This window comes from Lissotriton helveticus, chromosome 3_1, assembly GCF_964261635.1.
Source record: "Lissotriton helveticus chromosome 3_1, aLisHel1.1, whole genome shotgun sequence".
NCBI classification, from domain to species: domain Eukaryota; kingdom Metazoa; phylum Chordata; class Amphibia; order Caudata; family Salamandridae; genus Lissotriton; species Lissotriton helveticus.
The window spans coordinates 1,982,170,508-1,982,195,038 of NC_136061.1; the positions used below are offsets into that span (position 1 = coordinate 1,982,170,508).

The window sequence follows — 24,531 nt, forward strand, 5'->3', positions numbered from 1 at the left end:
TGCTGGAAATACGTTTATTTAGTACAGTTTAATTGAAATGCAATCTGCATCACGACTAAGGCTACAGGGTTTGGGAGCTGATTGGCTTGATGTGATTTGTGTCCTTAGTGGTGTCTTTAGCGGTATTTTGGTGGCTAAACTTCATCATTTAAAAAAAACTGCTTGGAATTCTTTCCATGCAAAATAAGCCAATACTGTTTTGGAGGTTCGCACATTGCTTCATCAACTTTAGCTAGACAAAAAGCAATAGGTCTCTGAAGGTCAGTGGTAGGTAAAGTCATCGTCGCATAAACCGTCAAAGAAAATAAATGTGAATAAATGCATATAAAGTAAGAGAAGTGATCAAATGTGCGCATTTCAACAGGTCCATGCCATTTTACATGAAGATGGCTATGGTTTCTGTTAGGATAACCTAATTGTAAAGTGCAGTGACCTTTTCACTAGGCGACTAATAGCTTCAAAAATAATATAAATATGACTCTAAATGTGCACACTTGTGTATTTAGTTTGAAACTGAGTTCAATTTTGAAGTTGCATTATATAAATGCAGCATGGGCACTTTTGTCCAGTTTATGAGTGTGTTCATGAATGTGAAATTTGGAGGCTATATGTATGCAGAAAAGTCCCCATGTATAAAGATCTTGCCCCTGTTTGCAATTCCTGCTAAAAGAGACTGAAAGCTTTCTGTGACAAAATCATCTGAGATACCTAGGTATAGTTGTTCAACTGTATATAGAACAAGCTTGGAACTGGGTGGAGTGGTGCACTACCAAGATTCACTAATGTTCAATTAGAAAGCGCAGTCACTTTCTTCCTTAAAAAGACGTGAACTTCGTCAGGGCCCGGAATTTAGAGGACATTGACTCTTTGAATTGAGCTCACTGTGGCCCTTATCATGGAGGCTACAACAATAGATGTATGATTAGACGGATTTTGAGATCAAACCATTTTCTCGTCCGCAGTACTGTGATTCAGACCTATCCTCTAAATTCCTGGCCCTGACGAAGTTCACGTCTAGAACGAAACGCGTTGGCTGAGGTTTCATGTTCATACAAGTTTTTGATGAGCGTCAATAAAAAATACTTTTTAAGGAAGAAATTGACTGCGCTTTCTAATTGAACATTAGTGAATCTTGGTAGTGCACCACTCCACCCAGTTCCAAGTTTGTTTTCCGAGTAATGGATTGCATCCTTCAACGGCAGATGCAGGAGTAGATGTGGCACACCATCCAGTTAATTGGAACTTTTCGACAAATTTGGGTCTACGTTTTGAGGGTTGTGCGGCATTTGGAGTCCGCCGTTGGTTCTTGTGTTTGCTGGATATAGAACAAGCACTTGGAGAGGCAACTGAGGAAACAGTGAAAAAAAAAAGATGTAACAATGCAACAAAACACAGATGATGTCCTTCAAAAAAGTCTTGTTTTAATGAGTCATCTTGACACGGTGATACAAGTGAACAGACAATATTCTCAATATCAGATAACCAATGAGACAGCCAAGAACCAGCCAACGCGTTTCGCCCGAAGCGGGCTTCCTCAGGGCTGTAAATACATATACAGATAATCAAAAACACATATTTCCACAACTGTTCAACATCCATATAATAGCTTGTTTGAGAAACCAATAGTTATTGTAGATGTTATGCATGCGCTTAAAAGGACATCATACAACATTATTTATGAAGGAATAACATTTGAACTCAATAAAGTGATTAAACTGAATCATAACACTTTTTTGAAGGACATCATCTGTGTTTTGTTGCATTGTTACATCTTTTTTTTTTCACTGTTTCCTAAGTTGCCTCTCCAAGTGCTTGTTCTATATCTATTTTGTTCTAAAGTCCCTTGGCAGTGGACTTGGGAGGTGGGCAGCTTGCATACAGCATTTGCTTGCAACAGAGAATCCCGTACTTCCTTTTTTGCTGTATTTTGTAGTTGTTCAACTGTAGTTGTTTAAGGCCGACCCAGTGTAGCATTTTAAAGGGATGGTCAATAGGGCTGTCTTATGCCAATAGTCTTCGTAGGAGCGCATAACTGGCTGGAGGAGGTCCCTGCCGGACTCCAGAGCCGGCTGGTGGACCATGGCTCAGGGTCTAGCAGTCAAAGAACCCACAGAATGAGAGCAACCTCCTTTGAAAGTCTACCTAGATCGACTGCTAGTTCTGTCCAGCTAACCACTCTGTGTAACTTGGATGTTCATGGACTTTGTGGGGAAGGTAAGAATAGGGGGTGTTCACCGTTGGTCACAGCCAGCCATACCAGCCCAAAAAGCTCAAGGAAGCTTAGTAAGTATCACTCTAATAACTTGAATGCAAGCCCAACCAGAGTTCTTCAAAATAATTAGAAAGCAGGGATCTGATAGAAGAGAACAAGTACTATTTCTTTTGGTCGCCTTGAAATAAGAAGTTCTCAAATTTCTATGATTTTCTTCCTACTGGCAGCTTAGCCTGGTCCTGAGAAGTCCTAGTTCACGCAGAAAGGGAATTTTAGGCACAGCCTGCAGCTACTAGCAGATCGGACTGTGACTAACTTTCCCTCTGTTGAGGGATCAGCCCCCACCAATTGGAAACCCTATGCGTCTCGACTAGAACTTCGATCTCTTTGTCATCTGCCTAGTGGGCTAACACTCAAAAGTAACCACAAATGTTACATTGCAGCACTTGTGTAAAACACCCTCAATAGGTACATCCTATTGGCACTTATGATGTGATAAATCTGTGGTTAGGCCCTTAAAGATTTATGCAGTGCCAACACTGCCAGCTCAGGCAGGGAGGAATGAAAAAAACGAAGACCACACATAATTGTGAACAAATGTGATAGATTGGAAGAAGGATTAATATGCCTACCATCTTTATGCTCTAAATAGTGTTTTTTAAAGATATCTGTTTCAAACTTAGCCTCTGCTAGACCCTGTTAATGTTCATGTTTTTAAAATGCTAGAGGGTTCTACTTCCTGACATGGTAAAATGGAAGGAGTGGGCACAGGTGCCAGTGGTGTGCCTCAGTTTTGCTCTTAACTGGGACCCATCGTTTTCAGTTGGATAACTACCCAAACCTGGGACTTTCGCGAAAAATGCCTTTAGGAAATTATATGTATTAGGACACAAAATCACCTGCTTTTTCTCATTTAAAGTTTGGATTACTGAATTTTAGTCAGTGCGGCACCATCATTAGGGAACAAGCTCTTGCAAGGAAAGCAGAAAACGTCTCCACCTTTGGCCTACATAACTTAAACACTAATGAAGCTTTCACTGGGCTGTGCTAATGTTGCATAATATTTGCCTTATTACCATGGTTATAGTGCCCAGGCAGCCCTTAAGCTCCCTCTAGCATTCCATTGTTGAAACATTTCTTTTTTGAAATCTAGAATTTCTTTTGTAACACCTGTTGCGCGGTGCCAGAGCTGCACCAAGTACAGCAGTGCTTTGATTAATAGGGTCTGATGTATTACCTTACTCTTTTTTTTCCTCTTGTCCAGCCCTGAAAGATTCTAGCAAGAAATCCATTAACAGTGACTGGAAAATAGAACTTCCTGGAGAATTCCAGATCGCTGGTACCACAGTCCGCTATGTCAGACGTGGACTGTGGGAGAAGATCTCTGCTAAGGGACCAACCAAGTCACCTCTACACCTCATGGTAATTTGAACCATTCCTTTGTTTTAATCAAGTAAATATCTCTAATATTTCTTTTGGAGGTCGATGAATCAATGATTTGCACCACTTGCATCTAGAGTTGAATCTGCAATGCTGTCTCACACCTATGCTATCACTCCATTGAATGGCATTTCCCTTCTCCTGCCACAAGCACAAATAAACACATTTACTATTGTCTGTTTTCAGAAGTGGGCTAGTTGGTAATGCATCAAATTAAAGCCTCTACTGTTGTCTACAGTCGAACTCGTGCCCTGTTCTTTCTTAGATTGCGACAAAAAGCATCCACTACTGTACACGAGTATCCAAGCAGAGTTGTTGGAGCTTTGCCCATTGCTGCATCACAAAGGGGCTGAAATAAACAGTTTATAAAAGCACTTTTTCATTCATTCATGTTTGGTGATTGATAATGCACCACTTGTATCCATTAAGATGCTTCAAGACCAGGAACTAGGTTACAGTGCTTAACAGTTGCAATGCCTTAGTCACTGAAAAACGTTTAAACTACAAGTAAAGGGTGGATACAGATAGTTTGCAGATGCAAGGTTGTGGGTTTGAATTTTGGGTAAATTTCCTTTATCACAGAACTCTATACAACATGATGGTGCTGGGAGGAAAAATATTAAACCTCCCCCCCTCGTAATGGAAGAGAACTCCCAGCACAATATGTTTTTTACTTTTCCAAAGTCCCAGTTTGTCTTTAGAAAATAAAAACAGATACACCATGCTACCATCGTATTGCAGAATTGCCATTGCTGTCTAAACAAATCCGCTCCAGGCGGAGGTGATAGCAAGTCACTCAAGTAAGAAAATTTTTTTAAAACACAAGATAGTAAGTAAACTATAAAAATGGCGGCTTTTTTGCCAAATGGCACAGCCGATTGACCCACCAAAGAGTAAACGAGGGCATGAATAATAATAGGAACTAAAGATACCTGCTTCTGAGTCATAACAAATAGGACTAGCGGCCTATCCGGTGAACATCACACAGGTGCTCCTAACTAAAAATCACATTAACTGAAAAGCGTGTTGGTCTGAACCTCAAACAAAGGTGTGAAGCATAGGAAAGTTTGCTGGCAGCTGCAAGTTTGTAGATGTTCTGTGAAGAATGGGAAGAAAGGGCTGCAATATCCACCGGACACAGTCCACAAGATTTCTGTTCAATTCCCATCTGTTTATTTAATGCTGGAGCCTGTATTTAATAAAAGGCACCATTTTTATAATAATTACCATAAATTGAATTTTCTCTAGCAGGTATTATTACTACCTACCTCAATGGGACGCATTTTATCAACCTCTGAAATTGGGTAGATTGAGTCAGTCTGGGTTTGAACCTGTGACGTACAAGTTATACAGATATTTTTGCCTAATCTGCAGAACCCAGGGAACCAGCTAGACCGAGAACCCTGTGCTTGCTTTCATGTTGATGCATGCGTGGTGCGTGCGTATGTGTCTGTGTGCGCGCGCCAGCACCAAAGGGAAGCAGACCGTCCCCCTCAGTAGTAAACGGTTGTACAAACAATGCAGTAAAATACTTGGGTGAAAAAGCCAGGTCCTCAGAGCTGCTTTTGTGAACGCCATTCGAAACCAGTTATGCTCCTGGAAAATAATCTGTATTACACGTGGCTGTAAAGCTGAAGAAAATTGCTTTCACATGGCGCCCAGCCCCAGCCTGTCAAAGCGCTGAGCTGCGATAATAAAGCTCCCCTTAAAAGTTGTATTTTGGGCATTTCTCCAAACGGGTGACTTTATTACAGTTGTTATGCTTGAGTCAGCTGTGTTGTCAAGTTTTAGTTATGGGTCTCCGTAGTTACCTTGATCAGTAGTAGCGCTGCAGTAGGCCCCTAACTAGGAGAGCCCAGTCCCAGGGGTTTGATTGATGGGGCACGGGCTGAACTCGCTGGAGCTAGGGGAGGTGCAAGATGGAAGTTTTAATTTGAAATCAGGGCCACTCCCACTGGGGGCGGGTGTCTACAATATGCCAATTTATGGTCCAACCTCTCTTCATAATTTCCTGCAAAACACTCTGACATAAACCTGAGGGTTAGCAAGCGCTCTCCCAGTGTTGCGAAATTTTGCTTTGCGCCTGCAACTCATGCAATGGTAAGTACATATGTGCAGCATTTGGCTTTGAGCTAGTCAAACCGCTATATAAAACCTTAAAATCCCTATCATTCATTTATTGTAAACAAATCCCATGTGCAGTACATAAATGTCAATGCATAGAATAATCCCATTATTCCTCAAGAATTACAGTTTGTCATGCTAATTATCACACTGTTATCATGCAGTTTATAAACAATTGTCATGCTTTGGTACAGTTTGTTATGCTGATCGTTATACAATATTCATGCATTTGTAAACACTGTTGCTATGCTCATTACCACACATAACGTGCTTGCAAACACTGTTATGTCAGTTGTTGTGCTTTTGGTACAGTTTGTCATGGTGATTATCGCACAGTTATCAGGTTTTTTTAAACTTTTGGCATGCATTTGGCACACCTCGTTATACTATCATCCATGTTTGCACACTTACGTACTGCATTTTACAATCTAAAAGATTGTTACGGCTCTGTTAAACCCCAAAGGTTGAAGTGTGGCTTCCACTCAGAAGCAACAGAGGATCAACCCATTTGAGGCACTGTTAAACCCTGAAAAGATGTGTTGTATGGTAGTCATCTTAAGTGACAGAGGTAACCTACAGAAGGCATTGTTATACACCAAAGGTTGTGGTGTATGGCGTTCACCCAGAAGCAACCGAACTGCACCGTGACGGATCACTGTTAAACACTACCGGGTATGCACTATGTGGTATTTACCTTAGGCGACAGAGGTTACAGTCCATTCAAGACACAGTTAATCTATCTGTAAGACACTATACAGAGTCCACCCAGGAGACACTTATCCCTCAAGGCCACCAGACAATACTATATGGAGACCAACCAGAAAGCATCAGAAGCCTAACTCTGAGAGGCAGTGGAAAGTATCCAAAGAGTACAACATCAAGTCTGTCCTGGTAATCCTTCATAAATTTGGTTTAGGGCTCAGCCAGCTGTAAGCAGGAGCACGAGCCTTCCTCCCATTTCTTTGGGCCCGTGATGGTCGTCTGAACTGATGCTTCTTTTCATCCACCCAGACCTAAAACGACTGAGGAAAACGTTATTGCCACAAGGTTTTGTTCTCTTGTTCTTTCTTGCTTTTAAGCCGCATTTGGCAGGATATCCCTGGGAGTCAGAAAGATTACAGAGCATTTCTGAAAATTTAGCATCTGTGGAGCCACTTAAGTAACCCCCAAGGACCACACCCCTTTTAAGTTATGAAAATTATATTTTCAGATTGCAAAAATTTCCTCAGTGCTAATGCTATCTTAGACCACGGGGTAAAAAAGCATGAACCTTATTGGACTTCGACTGGCAAAAGCAAGTGAGTCATCATACTGAGAGAAGTAGAGGCGTGCACAATATGGAATCTCGGCACATTTACCCACATCCCTTTGACGGAGAACATGCACTGGAAAGAGGCTTGTAACATATTGGCCCTTGTGTCTGGTCAAATCATTAAATAAATACATTGAATTTGGGCGATCAGTGAATGCGCAGATGGTTCTGCATTTGGAAGACTCCCTAAGCCCTGATGGGACGACAGTACCTTTTAAACTCTTATTTACCTTGTCAGACATCATTTGTGCCTCAACATAAATCTTTGAATCCAACATGAGCTCCTGGGTTTCCCCAGCTACATCAGCACCTTTGTTTCCAAATATTATTATTATTATTTTTTTTAATTTTTTTTTTTAAAACCTTTATTGTACAATGAAGCTCACAAATACGGGCCTACAACCCACCAGGGCTGGCCACCACATGGTAGAAAACTTAACAACCAAAAATGCGTTCTTTACAGGATACGATATCAGGAGCACAGGTAAAACAATAAAAGACATCGAGCAATCAGAAAGAACAGGATAATAAAAGGTTAATTTTCTAATGCGGGGCGGGGTACAGAATAACAACGGGCCATGTAGGAAACAACCAGGGAGGAGGGGCCACGGCAAGCCGCCATCTTAGGAACACAGAATAAAAAGAAGCCATACAAACATCGCTATCCAAAATAGAAACAAATTCAGAATATAAGGAAACGAGAATGGCAATAATCAAACCGCGCCCATCCATCACCGCCCCCACCCAAAGTGAGGAGGCATGATCAAAGGGCCCGCAGTGTAAAAACAATACGAAACGCACCCCGACAGAAATAAAAGGACCCTCATAAAGGAGGAAAAAGGGAGAGAGAAAAAGGGATAAAAGAAGGGACTCCCACCAAACCATGCACCCCCAGGAGATAAAACAGGATAATAGAATCCGGCCAGCAACGTATCAAAAATCGATACCGAATAACCCAGCGAGCCACAATCAGACACCCACCGGATTACAAAGGTCACAGAAACTCCCCAGGGGGACACAGGCGGAAACGGAGTCCCGAAAAAGTGAACACACAAGAGCCATAGAACAGAAAAAGGGAAAATAAGGGAGGAAAAAGACCCCCCAATGCAGACAGACCCCCCCACCCCACCCCGAAAGCCCACCCTGCACCCCTGCAGAAGGCTACGGCCAACCCCCCGGCAGCGTGCCTGTCGCCCTAAATAGAACCCGAAATATAGCGGAGCAAAGTGAAGTCGGAATCAAAAGACAAAAATGGGAAGGAAGGGAGGGGAACAGGGGATGGGAGACACACACACACACATATACGGGGGAGGGCCGGGAGACAGAAGTAAACGTACCCCATCACCCGCCTGAATGAAGAACCAGGTACCCGGGAAGCCAAAAATCATCGGGTAAAGTCCAGGAGCACTAGCCAGTCATACAGAACCATACCGGGACATGTTGACCCTCCAAATCAGTGCAAGACTACCGCACACAGACTCAGGCATACATCAGCCCTGTCCTTGTTTGTCCAAAGCGGAAACTTCCCGATCCAGCGAGGACCAGGCCACGAAGAACAGGAGACAGACAGCAGGAAGATCCGACGGCAGTCCAGAAAAGGAACGGGAAATGAGACACGGAAGATCCAGGAAAGTCACCAAGTGGAGCAAACGATGCAGGCACAAGTCCAAGGATATGTCCAGAGAAACCGACCCATCTGGGCCAGAACAGGAGACATCGCCGGGCAGCGGCGGCCGAAAGGAAGCGGGAGAGTCATGAAGGTCAGGCCAAACAAGATCCAGCTCCCGGGCCCGAGAAAAAGGAGAGAGCGCAGGAGGAGGGGGCGCCATTAAGTCCCACACATCCGCAGACGCGGTCGTGACCGGAGCCAATCCCGCCAGGATAATTCCAGCCGCACCCCGCGGCGGCGAAGTCGCAGTCAGCCGTGGGGGCCCCAGAGGCCCGTCGTGGGGAACCACCTCCGAAGCCATAACAGTCGCGGTTGTACAGAGTCGCCAGGAGAGCAAGGCGTCCAGGATCTCATTAAGTGTAGAAAAACCTTTACAGTGTCCGGCACCCGGGTCATGCGGCGGGCCCCCAGCGCTCGCCCAGGCCCGGCCAGGACACCCGGGGCCGGCCGCCATTTTGAGAGTCCAACAAGGCCGCTCGGTCGACAAACTCCGCCGGGGCGGCAGCAAGGCAAGTGAAGTCCCGCCGACCGGCAACAGAGCACCCCAGGCAGGAAGGAGGGCCACCAGAAGAAAGGGGTGCGCCGGCCGCCCAACGCCGCCGGTCCCGTTCTCCGAGCCCGGGCGGTAAAATCAAAATGGCCGGACCGGAGAACAATGGGAGAGCAAGCCGGACACACAAGGAGCTCCGACAACGGAAGGCAGCGCCTCCAACATAGGTCTCCCTCCAACGGGATGCGGCCAGTAAGGACCTCCGGCCCACACGAACAACGGGCTTCCGACCACCTCCACAGCGCCCCGAAGGGGAGATCCGCAGGCTCTGTCCGGCCCTGGAGCCGGGAAGAAGATCCAGGCCAGTCCGCCTTCCACTCCCCAAGACAATCGGGGAGGCACTGCACCGGAACCACAGCAGCCAGGACAACCGGAGCAAGAGGTAAGTGCCTGCAGAGCATTGTAGCACCAGCACACAGCAAAAGGGGCTTCCCGGGGCAGGATAACAACAGGATAAGTGTGAAAACACAGGCGGGCGAACGGAGCCGAGTTAAAGCGCGGCCATCACGGTCGCGAGCTAGGCTCCTCCCCCCCAAATATTATTTTGAATAGAATATACTGAATGTGTATACTTAAATCAAGTTGCGAAATGGGGGAACAGCGTTTACAACGCAACTTTAACAACGCAGTACCTTTACAACGCAACCATTACAACGCAAGTCATTACAACGACTTGCGCTGGGGGGTGCTCTAGGATAGGGAATAGTTTTAATTTACTATCCAAGACCTTCCCTACTATCCACGGGGACTGGAGTTGGAATAGTAAATTAAACTATTCACTATCCAGCGCCCCCCAATGCAAGTCGTTGTAACGACTTGCGTTGTAAAAGTTGCGTCGTAAAGGCATGCGTTGTTAAAGCATGCGTTGTAACGACGTACATCCTGCGAAATGTTCTCTTTACATGGTCAATGCAATGTTTAATTAGAGCTATTGGATTTATGTGGCAATGCAGAACAAAGTATGTAGCTGGGTTGGTTGCAGTAAATGCGCACACACAATGAGTTGCATTGCATATTAGACAAGTAAAAGGCGTTTAGTGGTATTATTATTTAGATACTGGAATACTGTGGCATTTTAACACACATATCTATTGATGTAAAATGGGTTTGTGTTGTTCGGGAAATAAAGAGAGTGTCTTGAATTAGAAAGGTGTCCAATAGCTTTCACAAAAGTTAACACTAATAGAAACTTACCGAAAATAGGTTACAGAAAATTGAGACCTAAAAGGTGACTTCACTTCAAAACCGCACTTGATAAAATAGCTTATTGAGGATTAGTGGAAATGCGTTTAGAGGTGTACCCAAAGCCAGAACACTGTTCAATGATTGTGAGCAAATAATGTATTGGTCCGAACTCCAAGCATAGCGTGGTTTGGACGTATTCTTAAACCGACTATGTGGTGTTAAATAGTAAACAATTGAGGAATGAGACATTCAAAATCTCCATGCACTGCACAGTCTAGAAGCAGTAGTAGTCGGTTTAAATCTAGATAAATCCTGAGGCTTAAACCCTGCATCAAGAGAATTTCCCTACCTACCTTAGGGGGAAACTATAAATTCAAATTGACATGCAGCATCTACAAAGCCCTAGTATGGCAACTCTTTACATCCCTTGCTGAACCTTAGATTTAAAAATGCTAATTTGTTCGCCCAGACCAGAAGATGCCTCAAACACATACGTAGGAACCAACCCAGCCCACAGCCTTGAAGAAAGCATTGAAGACATGCCTCATTTAGGAGGTATTTGCCGGTAAACATGTCCAGTGTGGGTCCACCTATATGCAAGAAGGAGCCCCTTTTTGCACTAGATGTACCCAATCGTCTGAGGAACTGATAACAGTCTTATTGGCCTCCAACTAAATCAACCACCTTCCAACAGTTGGTTCCTCTATATATGTTTACCTCAAATACCCTGGAGTGTTGCAAAATGGTCAGAAATCAAAAAGCTAAAGAACTATAAGTAGCAAATTCTTTCATAGTTTGTTTTATTATTAGTGCACACAATTAAGGCTTTTATTGCCAGATTTGTTGATACCCATTTTTCAATATGAGTAGGATGATAGGAGAGTTTGATATACCAGAACTCGCATCACCTTTCTTTGACTCACAGTTAACATGCAGACTCTGGCCAATGCACCACTCACTAACCTTCCACACTCATGATCCCTTTGCTGTTTCCCATTGTTAGCACAGTTTTATTTATTTATTTATTTAATGCGATTTTATATAGCGCGAACATTACCCAAAGGTGTCAGAGCGCTTTACATAAGAACCAGTTGCAATACATAAGGACTCAGAATTACGTGCGTTGCATAAAAGATACAAACAGAAAAAAATTGCAAATGTACAAGTTATAGTCACACAAGGAGGAGCACTCAAGGAAGGGATACGAATGGATATACTCTAAGAGTCACATAGGAATGGTAGATAGTACAAAGGTGTACTCCATATACTAGTGATTAGAGTTATCTCTATATACAAAGATATACAAATAGTAGATTTTCTCAGGACAAGACCCAAAAAAACAGGAGAGCAGAGTTCCATTAAGTGGGGTTGGAGGGACGACGCAGTCACAACACCAAGGCAGGGTGGAAGGGATACAAGGGTATGGAGAAAAGGCAAATCAGAATCAGGAAGAAACATTTAAGGATCGTCAAGGGGGAAACGAGGGAAAAGGGGAAAGGACCAGGGAATGGACAAAATGGCGGGTCAGAGTCCAGAGAAAAGCGGCAGTGAACAGCAACAAAATGGCAGCCAGGACAAAAGAAAAAACATAAAGAAGTCCATGAGGGTGACCCAGTGAGTATGGATTAGAGTGCCATGAGAAGTCCGGGGGGTACATAGTTCAGAAATCAAAGTCAGGAAGCTCTCTCCCGAGTACAGGCTCATGGCCCGCATGTTGCAGTGGTAGCTCCCTGCGCTGGAGCTGCTGTTCTGGCTGCAGGGCGAGCTGTAGAAGGAGCCCTTTCTGGGCGAGTATTTGAGAGACAGGGAGGGAGGGATGCCAGTCCTGGGTGCGGCAAGGAGATCGCTCCCCGCCCCTTGTGGTGAGCCCTGCAGCGAGGTCATGATGTTATCCACGATGAAGCCCTGGCCGTGGTGCTGCGGGTGCGGGTGATGCTGTTGCTGGTGGGGGTCGGGGCCCTCCAGGCTGAGGGAGCGGCCCGAGGGGCTGCCGCTTGACATACTGCTGCTACTGTCCAGGCTCTTGATCTTGGGCACGGGGTGCAGCGCTGGGGAGGCGGCCTGTGGGGGCGACAGGGCGCCGTTCTCCGTCTTGATGCCCTGGATGCGCAGCAGCTGCAGAGCGCCCGGCTCCGACTGCTCCTTGGCCAGCAGGCCAGAGGCGCTGGGAGCCCGGCGGGGGTGGACGGCAGCCCAGTGGAGGGCAGCCCGAGACGGCTCTTTTCAAATCTGACTCCCGGCATCCCTGGGTCATGGAGAGGGAACCGTCCCTCCTCCTGCTGCGGGGCTCGGGTTCGGATCTCTAGGGCTTGGATTCGGATATTCAGGACTTGTTATCGGATCTTCCCGCCTTGTGCCCCTTGTTTTGTGTTTTTGCGCAGTCGGGCACCAGACTGTACTGCTCAATCCACTTTGTGCCCCTTTTGACCTCCTTAGTGCCGGAGTTTGCGCTGGGTTTTAATTTTTATTATTATTATTTTTTTTCCCTTAAAATGGCGGCCCCCACTGCTCTGCTTCAGTTTCGGTTTCACCTTCCGGGTGTTAAGAGGGGCGGCTCTCCTCTTCTGCCCTCACCGGGAGTAACACGGGGTCTGCGAGGGGGGGGGATGCAGCGGGTGGCTCCAGCACTGACCTCGTTGTCTCCGCACAGTGCCTGAGTGAACCAGGGACTTCAGACACAGCGGCCGTGATCACAGTTATTGGTCGACATCTTGAGCTCTCTTCTCCCTCTTTGAATCCTCTCGGAGGCTTCACCGGGGTGGCTTCTGAGTCTATGCCAGTGTAAACTGCGATTTCTGGAAGCCGCTAATGAATGGCTCGCTCGCCGTGCCTTGTAAAGCTTCGAAGTCTGCCGTGTCACGACTCCTCGTGTTTCCTAAGACCCCCGGTGTGGCCCGGCAGGTCCGGTGGCGCCACATGTATCAGGGGCCCAGTGTTGCCCGTAGCTTCTGCTCGGCGTTGATCTGCGCCCCTCTGCGCTGGCGCTGTGGCCCCGCTTCGGCCACAGAAAGCAGCAACGGAGGCCGAAGACTGCTCTGCCCGGAGGGGGCCGCGGGGAGCAACTCGCCCGCGGCCCCCTCCGGGCAGAGCAGTCGCCCGAGGCGCTGCTTCCAGAGCAGAGCTAGAGCTTTCCAAACTGTGTGACCCGACATAGTACTGTGTTGCCTGCAAAGGGTGGGTGTGTCGCGGGATGACACCGGTATTAATGTGCACTTAGCACATAACTGCTGCTACTTAAGAGGCATTCCTTTGAAAGAGTGTCAGCAAATACCGCAGCAGCAGCGCGGACTACCTGACACTCTGCTCTATGGGGCCCTGGTGATTCACATCAAAGCTGTAAATGGTCTTTTAAAGACCTGCAAAGTACTGGGATGCGGCTGTGTGTGTGTCCAGGAAGCTGTCTCTACCTGGCTGAAACACGTGGGTGGGGGACACAGACAGACAGAGGGAGGGAGACAGAGGGAGGGGCACATGAGAGAGACAGTGAGCGAAAGACAGAGAGAGAGGGAGACAGAGAGAAGGAGACAGTGAGGGACTCAGAGAGAGAAGGAGACAGACAGAGAGAGGGAGACAAGAGAGAGACAGAGAGTGAAAGACAGGGAGAGAGAGAGAGGGAGACAGAGAGGGAGAGACAGAGATGGAGACATACAGAGGAAGACAGAGGAGAGAAAGAGAGAGGGAGGCAGACAGGGAGAGAGAGAGAGAGACAGAGGGACTGAGACAGAGGGCGACAGACAGACGCAGGGCGACAGACAGAGTGAGGCAGAGACAGGGACAGACATGCAGAGACAGAGAGGGAGAGAGACAGAGAGGGAGATAGAGGGAGAGAGACAGAGAGGGTGACAGAGGGAGGAGGGCGACAGAGGGATGGAGACAGACAAGAGGGAGAGAGACAAGAGGGAGACAGAAACAGACAAGAGGGAGGGAGACGGACACAGACAAGAGGGAGAGAGAGGGAGACAGACAGAGTGAGTGAGACAGAGAGAGAGGGAGGGAGACAGACAGAGTGAGGCAGAGACAGGGACAGACATGCAGAGTCAGAGAGGGAGAGAGACAGAGAGGGAGACAGAGGGAGAGAGACAGAGAGGGAGACAGAGGGAGAGAGGGAGACAGAGGGAGAGAGGGGGACAGAGGGAGAGAGGGAGACAGAGGGAGGGAGACGGATGGAGAGGGAGGGACAGAAACAGGGAGACAGAGAGCGGGCGACAGAGAGCGGGAGACAGAGCAGGGTTCAGAGCAGGGAGACAGAGCAGGGAGACAGAGAGCGGGAGACAGACAGAGAGAGGGAGATAGAGGTAGAGAGAGGGAGGGAGACAGACAGAGTGAGGCAGAGACAGGGACAGACATGCAGAGTCAGAGAGGGAGAGAGACAGAGAGGGAGACAGAGGGAGAGAGACAGAGAGGGAGACAGAGGGAGAGAGGGAGACAGAGGGAGAGAGGGGGACAGAGGGAGAGAGGGAGACAGAGGGAGGGAGACGGATGGAGAGGGAGGGACAGAAACAGGGAGACAGAGAGCGGGCGACAGAGAGCGGGAGACAGAGCAGGGGTCAGAGCAGGGAGACAGAGCAGGGAGACAGAGAGCGGGAGACAGACAGAGAGAGGGAGATAGAGGGAGAGAGAGGGAGGGAGACAGACAGAGGGAGAGAGAGGGAGGGAGACAGACAGAGAGAGACAGATGGAGACAGACAGAGGGAGCGAGAGGGAGGGAGACAGACGGAGTGAGTGAGAACCCCCCCCAACCTCCTTAGGTGGTTCGGGCTCGCTTGCTACGATCGTTCGCTACACTGCCTTACTGTGTCCCAAAATGATGCATCTCCAAAACGTGTGTCACCAACATGAAAAGTTTGGAAAGCTGTGGTTTAATGAATGAACAGATGCGCTAACGTCACATGTTTTTTCCACAATTCTTTGTGAGGTACAGACTACCACTCTTTTGATTTTCATTCAGTGAAATTCAATAGGATTGAAGTCGTATTGCACGAAAAACAGATGATGCGGGTGTTTGGCTGAGTTCTTTACTGTTGAAAAAGGAATCCCTGAGTTCTAATGTCGGACCACATTTTAATTGAATGGAAATCACTATAGTATTTCCCGATTCTCATTTCTCTTATACCAGAATACTGAATGTCTCTAGGAGTGATTGAATTGTAGTCAAACAAAAACCTGTGTGTGTGTGTGTGTCTGTCTGTCTGTCTGTTATTGCCAGCCCATATTAAAGAAGTTATTGAATTGCACAAACATCTTTGTCCACCCAGCTGTATGTGCTTTACTCTTAACTCGCTGACGAATAGCTTTTCCCAAGGATGGTTGCAATTTTTCAACAGTAAATGTCTGCATTTGTTATGTATTGATACTCCACCCCTTCGTGACAGCACCAGAGCACTTTATATAGCAGGTTTAACGATTACCCATCCGAGTGTTGTTCATCTGGTGAACCTCTGGAGAATCCAAGATTGGTGTTTGAGGCTTTGATCTGCAAGCTGCAGAAACCTGTATGTGGCAGGCACTCTGAGGGTCTGTGCTGTGCTTGTGGATATCAGCATGCTTAAGTGTGGTTATTTCTGCCTCTAAATCATAGAATATCTTCGATGGTCAGTAAGTCACAAAAGAAAGGAAGCAAATATGAGATCTTGAGCGGCCATTTATTGAACCCGAAAGTCATGCTCTTTGCTTAGTAAAGCACAAGGTGACAATTCGGAGTTCTTGGCAGACTAATCAACCGGCAGAAGATTGGTATGAGCACTACTAAGTATTTGCCGGTGGTTGCAAGTGGCATCCGCAGCACTCATTTTTAGAAACTAGGACTTATTTTTCAGCATCAGACTTTGACACAGAGCAAAAGAGAGTGCAAGGAGCCATAGTGGGATTTGTGAATGGTGAAATCTACAGGTTTGGACCAAGATGCAGACACAGATGACTAGCACAATATAAGGAAGCCACAGAGTGGGGAGGACATGGATGGATTTATATACTACAGTCAGGAACTGGGTACAGGGCTTGTAATGGGTGCCGGTCGGCAGAGAGGAATCTGAGAAGATTAAGCAATTAACCATTGGGTAGCACATTTTAGGAACTTTATAAATTGAGATAAACTTTGAGAGGGTCTCCAAAAGACGCTGATGCTGTTTTCTTGCTTGCTGAGCACTAATATGTCAATCAGGGTCGTGAAAGAGTAACATATAATGTAGGGGCTAGTTTGCAGATGCTGAGAAGTTTGTAAGCAGAGATTAGGACTGTGACAAAAAGTTTCAGAGCCCTGCTTCGCTAACCAGCTATTCCTCGAGGATGCAGGTGAAAGAGGAAGGGATAACTGAATGGGTGGTGAAGAAGAGATGGAATGGGTTTAGAACGGTGCATTTGATGAGGAGCATTTAATGATTTCTAGTGTGGTGTCGTTGTATATTGCAAAGCATGTAGCTATGCGGTATGGAGCGATACACAGGCTAAGCCGGGATAAAGTTTGTAACAGCAATGAATGACCAAAAGATTTTAATGTCTTAAGCAAACCGATTGAAAGAGAACACAAACTATGAGAAGGTGATGCCTAAACAGGCTATGTAATAAGAGAATTTGATACTCAAGAACAGAGCCTTATAGAATGCTCACCGATACCCATGTGGGCATGAGTTTATGGGTAGACTAGGAACAATAGTTGAAGAGCCTGACAAGGGTGAAGAAGAGCTAGGAGAATGAATACAAATGAGTTCCATGCCCGGAGTGGTTATCAGCCTGCAGTGATTGGTAGTAGCTGAGAGACCAAGGAGTTTGATGACTGAGGATGCGTTGTGGTGGAGTTGGGCATATGCATGGAGCCTCGGTGGAGTACATTTGGTGAAGGAGCCATTCTAGTAGTTGCAGAGTTCTCTGAGGCTAAGGCGCTCAGTGAGACTAAGAATACTTGTCTTTCACGGCTTTTCTCAAAGAAGCAATTGAGTGGGAGACTAATTGGTATTTGGGGAGGACAGTCTGACTGATAGTTGTAAAGGGTAGACCGGTAAAGGACTGCTTTATCAGCAGTGGGTGACAATTCTAGTCAACAAGCAGAGAGTGCAGGTGCCAGAGTAGAGATTGATCGACATGCTTTGTATGTGACATAACCGAGGAGAGAGTTTTAATGATTTAAGAGGGCAGAGGGCCCAGCAGGGATGTAGGAATGTTTGGATATGAAGGTATGGGGCCGAGTTCAGCTGTTGAGGTAGGAGGGAATGTTGAGAAAGTACTAGATTGAGAGATGACTTGTAATGGATAAATGAAGATTTGAGGGTGGAGGAGGGGGAATGCGAGGGCAATGTCCTGATCATTTGGATTTGGTTGCTAATAAATTAATCAAGTGGTCTGCAGTAAGACAAGATTGTAAGATAGATGTACGTGGTCATGATGTTTGTAGCTTTGAGTTCTGTAACACTTCACTCACCTTTGGCTGTTAACACAGGCATATTGCCTTAGTCTGGTTTGCTTCTACACCACCTTTCCCCTAAGAGGACATCCGTTTGCCAATGGGCTTCCACGATTTACTTGCCTGAGTGGTTTAATTGTATATATGATATACAATTAAACCATATATATATATATATATATATATATATATATATATATATATATATATATATATATATATATATATATATATATATATATATATATATATATATATATACATATATATATATATATATATACATATATATATACATATATAATATATAATTGTAATATTGTAATATTTGTAATATATGTAAAAATATATGTAATAATATATATTTGTAATTGTAAATTGTAATATATAATATATAATTGTATATACATGAGTGGTTTAATTGTATATATATCTCTCACAGTATTTCATCTAATTTACAATAGGTGCTGCTATTCCATGACCAAAACTATGGCATCCATTATGAATACACCATCCCAGTAAACCTTTCAGAGGAGATGCAGAAGGAGCCTGAAAAGCAGCAGGAATCTCTGTACATCTGGACGCACAGCGGTTGGGAAGGATGCAGTGTGCAGTGTGGAGGAGGTAGGAAATGCAGTCTTATTAGTACCTGGTGATTACAAAGGCAGCAGAAGACGACCCCACTCTGTATAGCAATACATAGTGTATAACAGTGCTTGAGTATAGAAACTAACGATTTACCAATGGTAAGGAACGTGACAATTGATGTATATGCATTTTGCATCTTTTTTCCACAATTTCCACTAGAATTGCCATAAAAGCAAATGTAACGATGAGTATATGAGTCAACATCTGCCATATGACAGCCAATCCGAAAAGACACCCACAGCCTTTCTAAAAATCATTTCAAATCACATACACATTAAAACCTACCTTCTAATGGCCACCCAGAATATTTTCCATATAGGAGCATCTGAGAAATCAATGAAACCCACAGCCAGTGTGAACACCTAACAAATAATATTCACTGCAAACATCTTAATGTTTGCAAATTGTAACTAGTCTAAAAATCTTCAAACCCACAATCTGCCCAACTATATCCCAAACTATACAGTCAGACCAAGAACTTGCCAAACCCAAATGAGCATTATTGCTGGAGCCTCTTCTTGGGTATCTGAGGGTCTTCCAGCAAGTGGAGGCTTCTGCCACATTGTTGCTCAAGAGTGACTGGTGGGTCTTGACTTTCAGTGGAAGTACCCAACCGGCATAGTTCACAGGTGAATGGGGAAATATTAGTATGGAGCGTTTTCAATGCTGGGTTCCCTCCCCCTCACAGTACACCAGATTGATAACCAGAGCTGTTCGAGCACACGCTGAGCACATTTAGACAAACCTTTTGCTGGTCTTCGTGTGGGTGCTGTCTGTGGGAGGCAGTGGATGGTCCCAGAGAGTCTCTCTACTGGGCAGTCTCTGGGGACCCCATTCACCTTCAAGAAGGAGGCCCAGAGACTACGTCTCCAAGCAGCTGACACCTGTCTCCTGTATTAGTCAGTCACATTTCCTCTTCTTTCTACAAAGCTCTTTAGAATAATGAGAGTGTGATGGGAGACCAAAACCGGTTTACCCCAATGGAGAGGGAATACTTTTTGTATTCTCTGTCGCTCAAGACATTTAGGTCCACATTTCACACAGCGCATTATCCAAATTTGCTGTGCTGCGCTGCACTGCATGAAGAGGAAAACACAGAGCAGTGACATAGCTACAAATATTGCCCTGCTGCTGGTGACATCCCCTGTGCTGGAGCACAAAAAGGCTGCCATGAATGACACAAATCTTTGCGCCATGGCGCAGTGGGAAGTGTGCAATGCAGTGCATTGCAAAATATTGGTCCTGGATGCATGCACTTCCAGTACAAATCGCTCTGCAGAGAAACTGCAGAAGAGTCAGACGCATTAGTTGTGTGCTATGCACGGCAGCATATGTAATGCAATGGTTTCTGGAGGAAATCCACAAATTTCCCCTTGTTTGCACCTGCCTCCACTAAGTGTGGGTTTTTGATGCAAAGTTCAGACAATCTGTCTTAGTTTCTCAGGCTCTACATCTAAACCTATTGTTGTTTACACTGATCCTCCCCAGTAGTCCTATTGATACAAAGTGGTGAAAAGTGGATTTGGCACTGTGATATGACCATCTTTCAAAAAAACAAAACATCTTTTTGTGTTGGATAGAAAATCGCTGCAGCTGCTGCGTTACGTTGTGTCACTTAAGATTACGCTAATGCTGATGCAAAGCATTTTTAAAAATGAACCGTAATAGTTTGAAAATGAAACCACCATATTCCTAGGTGGGTGTTTATTATAATTCACAGGGCCCATTGAAAGCAAAAACCTGCCGAACAGAAGATTTAAAGAATGGGGAAACTGTTCATTACAACAAACTAGAGGCAACTGGAAAAATTACTTCTAATTCACAGAAACATTTTTTAAAAATCATAAAACCAATTGCAATCCACGTGGATCCTTTGAAATCATTGAAATTCTATTGAACCGGCCCTATCCCATAGACAGCCTATTAAATCGGTGCTAACAACAGTCCTCTACAAAACAAATGACAACGGGAAATCAATGAAACCAGTACCAGAGCAAAGGTCATATATTCAACCCAAGCCACAGAATAGGTAGCCGATACAGCTAATGATACAATCATCAGCTGTTCCAAATTTAAATTTCAGGCAACCTATAATACCAGTACTAGCCACAGATGACCTTCGAAGCCAATTACAAATAAAACACAACATATATGTTCACTCCCAAATAGCTACCAAAAGCTAAAAAGGTTTTTGACATTTTGCATAATAACTCTAATCAGGAGTGCCTGAGCCAGGCAGTAAGTTCCTCACAGGACCTCAGTGACAAACTTTCTAATTTCTTTGAGGACAAGATCTGCAAGATGCTTGAGACTATTAGTGTACCTCATCTACTAAATGATCCCAGATGTGAGTTTGCCTTCCCTATTAGTAAGGATACCCCTCAGTACGGGAATACGTTTGAATGGTTTGAATCCCTAAAGGAGAATCTCTTCTATACCATTGCAATGTTTACCTCCTCTGGCTCTCCTCTTGACCCTCTACCCCATAGGGTCTGGAAACAGCTAACGGATTAACTTTTCCTGCCTCTTATGCAACTCTGCAATTAGTCACTCGAATCTGGCACTGTACTTCTATCCTGGATGAAGGCGATAGTTACTCATATACTAAAAAGTCCTTCCTGGATCCGGGAGTCCTCAGTAATTACAGACCAATATCTCTCCTGTCTTATCCAGTTAAAAAAATTAGAACATTTTGTAAGCCGGAAAGTGTCTCAATTTGTGGAAGACAATCTCCTCCTTGCCAAGTGCAATTTGGCTTTAGGCCAAATCATGACCCGGAATCTTCCTTCCTTATGGCACTGGATGAACTAAGAATCCAGACTGACAGCGGCCAATCAGTTGTCTTGGTCCTTTTAAATCTGTCAGCTGCATTTGATACGGTGAACCACAGTCCGCTTTTGGATTGACTTGATTCAATCAGTGTTTGGCACTGTGTACAATTGGATGCTTTCTTATTTATCTGAATGCTCTCCGGCAGTGGCTCTTTCCCTATACTGCTCCAACTTTAAGAATTTGCATCATGGAGTTCCGCAAGGGTCAGCTTGCAGTCCAGTCTTGTTTAACATCTATCTGAGACCTCTGATCACTCACATTAAATCTCCTAATTTCAGAGTGGTGAGCTATGCAGGTGACACTCAATTAATGTTATACAACTGAAAAACCTAGGGATCTAGAAAAGGAAGTATTATTAACAACCTTTATGTTTTTATCCTGGAGTCTAGAATAGTACAACCAGATACAGCCAGGACTAATTAGTTCCGGCTCAGGATAAGGAATATCAAGCAGGTGGGCCACCAATGATTGTAAAGGAAACACATTTATTTAGGATTCCCATCAAACAATTGTATGATCAATATTATCACTTGGTAATCCTATTAGGGTCGCAAGTCTCTAGATCATTGAGACTGGGATCGTACCCTTTTTCCGAAAATGGGATTCCAACTCACAATCATTTTAGGACCAAGTGGCTCTGATCTCGAGGGAATCAAGTGCAGTGCAGAAAAATTATGAAAGTGGTGAGATTAAAATAGGATAGGGAACCGCAAAGAGAAATTATGTTTTTATTTTAGAAAGAAGCGGCGTCTTCCTGTTAAAAAACAAGAACAGTGCAGTAATAAATATATTTTGCAGTTTTAACCAAATAGCTGCAAGGGGGCCAACATGTTTCAGCCTAATGGGAAAGATGCCCTAGGCTTTCTTCAGGGCCTCTTTTCTGAGTTATAAATGCTACTGCAAGTGAAAACTAATGGCTCAGGAATAGTGAGACCCCGCTCTGTCCGTCGTTGCCTCGGACTGATCCTGAGTCTGACCTCCCCCAGACTCAGGATCAGTCCGAGGTAACGACGGACAGAGCGGGGTCTCACTATTCCTGAGCCAGGTCCAGGAGAGGTGAGGTCTGTTCCCTTGACACACTGGATGTCTGTTGACACCAGGTGACACGGCGAAGTAAAACAGATGATGGAAAATAATATCCTTTTTTGTCAACACTATATTGAATTAATTTAGCACATTAGTTTTCACTTGCAGTAGCATTTATAACTCAGAACAGAGGCCCTGAAGAAAGCCTAGGGCATCTTTCCAATTAGGCTGAAAATTTATTACTGCACTGTTCTTGTTTTTTAACAGGAAGAGGCCGCTTCTTTCTTAAATTAAAAATAATTTTTCTTTGCGGTTCCCTATCCTATTTTAATCTCACCACTTTCATAATTTTTCTGCACTGCACTTGATTCCCTCAAGATCAGAGTCACTTGGTCCTAAAATTATTGTGAGTTGGAATCCCATTTTCGGAAAAAGGGTACGATCCCAGTCTCAATGATCTAGAGACTTGCGACCCTAATAGGATTACCAAGTGATAATATTGATCATACAATTGTTTGATGGGAATCCTAAATAAATGTGTTTCCTTTACAATCATTGGTGGCCCATCTGCTTGATATTCCTTATCCTGAGCCGGAACTAATTAGTCCTGGCTGTATCTGGTTGTACTATTTTAGACTCCGAGGTAAAAACATAAAGGTTGTTAATAATACTTCCTTTTCTAGACCCCTAGGTTTTTCAGTTGTATACATATGAGTTAGGAGGAATCTAACCTAGGCTGGTCTTTAAACATTCCTTGGACCCTCTCTACATGGTTTGTTGTTTATACTAATGTTGTCATTTGACAGTAGCCAACCAGCGTCTGTCACTGCTTTTCATAACTGCATGAATGATGTAATCAGCTGGCTCAATCTTAATTCCCTTAAATTTAATGGGGAAAAAACGAGCTTTTGCATTGCTCCAAAAGCAAATCCCGACTGCAATTCCTTCGAACTTTTGACCTGTGCCTTCTGCTGTAGCGATATCATCTTCCAAATAGGTCCGTAACCTAGGGGGTTATATTTGATAATTAACTGTCCATGAAAACACATGTGAATAAAGTTGCTGGCACATGTTTTTCACTACTTTGAGGTCTTTGGAAGATCCTCCCGCTGTTTCCACCTACAGATCCCGCTGTTTCCACCTACAGATAAAACACTCATTGTTCGCAGTGTTATTTTGAGCAGGTTGAATTATTGTAATGCTCTTCTGTTAGGAGCACCAGACTTTCTTTAAAATTGACTGCACAGAGTCCAGGTCCCTGCTGCCAGGTCCCTGCTGGCAGATGACCCAGGAGGTCATCTGCCTCCATGGCCTTGAAAAATCTACACTGGCTTCCACTATGACAGCGTATAGATTTTAAATCACTCTGTATTGTTTTTATAGCCCTCCAGGGAAGTGGACCAGTTTCCCTGAAAAAAAGATACTCCCCTGGGGGGTACCTTCGTTCTGCTACTGCCAGCCTTGTTTGCATTCCAACGTTTAGGAAGACCAGACACGGTGGACACGCTTTTATGGTTAGAGCAACCTACATCTGGAATTAGCTTCCTGCCCCCATCAGATCCTTGACAGATCTTCTGCAATTCAGAAAATTCTGAAAACTTGGCTCTTCCCTAAGTAATTTCTATTTATATTGTAGCTCTTATCACTCTTAGTATTATCTCATTTGAAGCTTTTCCCTTCCCTTGTTTTCCTTACCTTCCCTTGAGCTCCGGTGAGTCCCTACCAGCGCCAGGATACCGGTATGGTCACAGTGCTCTTTATAAATGTTTTAAATAAATAAATAAAATATATACATTTGCAGAACCAATATAAAACCATGCCTGTTCTCTAAATTAATGGCAACTCACCACCAGTCTATAAAATACATTCCAAGCCCCTGCTAATCTCTGACACCTAAAAACCAAAAGTTATAAAATGAATTCCAAGCCACTGCCTTGCTATAAAAGTAACTACTAAAAACTCCATTCTTTAATTCCACTTCACAAAGATGACCAATTTATAAAAACAGTAATTAAGGTACTAACAAACCATGCAGTGCCACAGTCATGGCCAAATCAAAACACCTGCGTTACTATCGAAGTCATTTGTAAAACTTCTGTGCGGATGTACCAGCATGCACAATTGGCAATGGATCATA

The 24,531-nt window shown here is 44.7% G+C and overlaps 1 protein-coding gene across 1 annotated transcript in view; it reads left to right on the top strand.

Annotated features, from left to right (window-relative positions):
- The window catches only part of ADAMTS17 (ADAM metallopeptidase with thrombospondin type 1 motif 17), a 1,305,267-nt gene that overhangs the window by 1,017,177 nt on the left and 263,559 nt on the right, over positions 1-24,531 (top strand). Inside the window, exons 18-19 of the mRNA XM_078683112.1 lie at positions 3,477-3,634; positions 18,353-18,512. Of these exons, the coding sequence (XP_078539238.1) occupies positions 3,477-3,634; positions 18,353-18,512 (318 nt within the window). The remainder of the gene's footprint in view (positions 1-3,476; positions 3,635-18,352; positions 18,513-24,531) is intronic.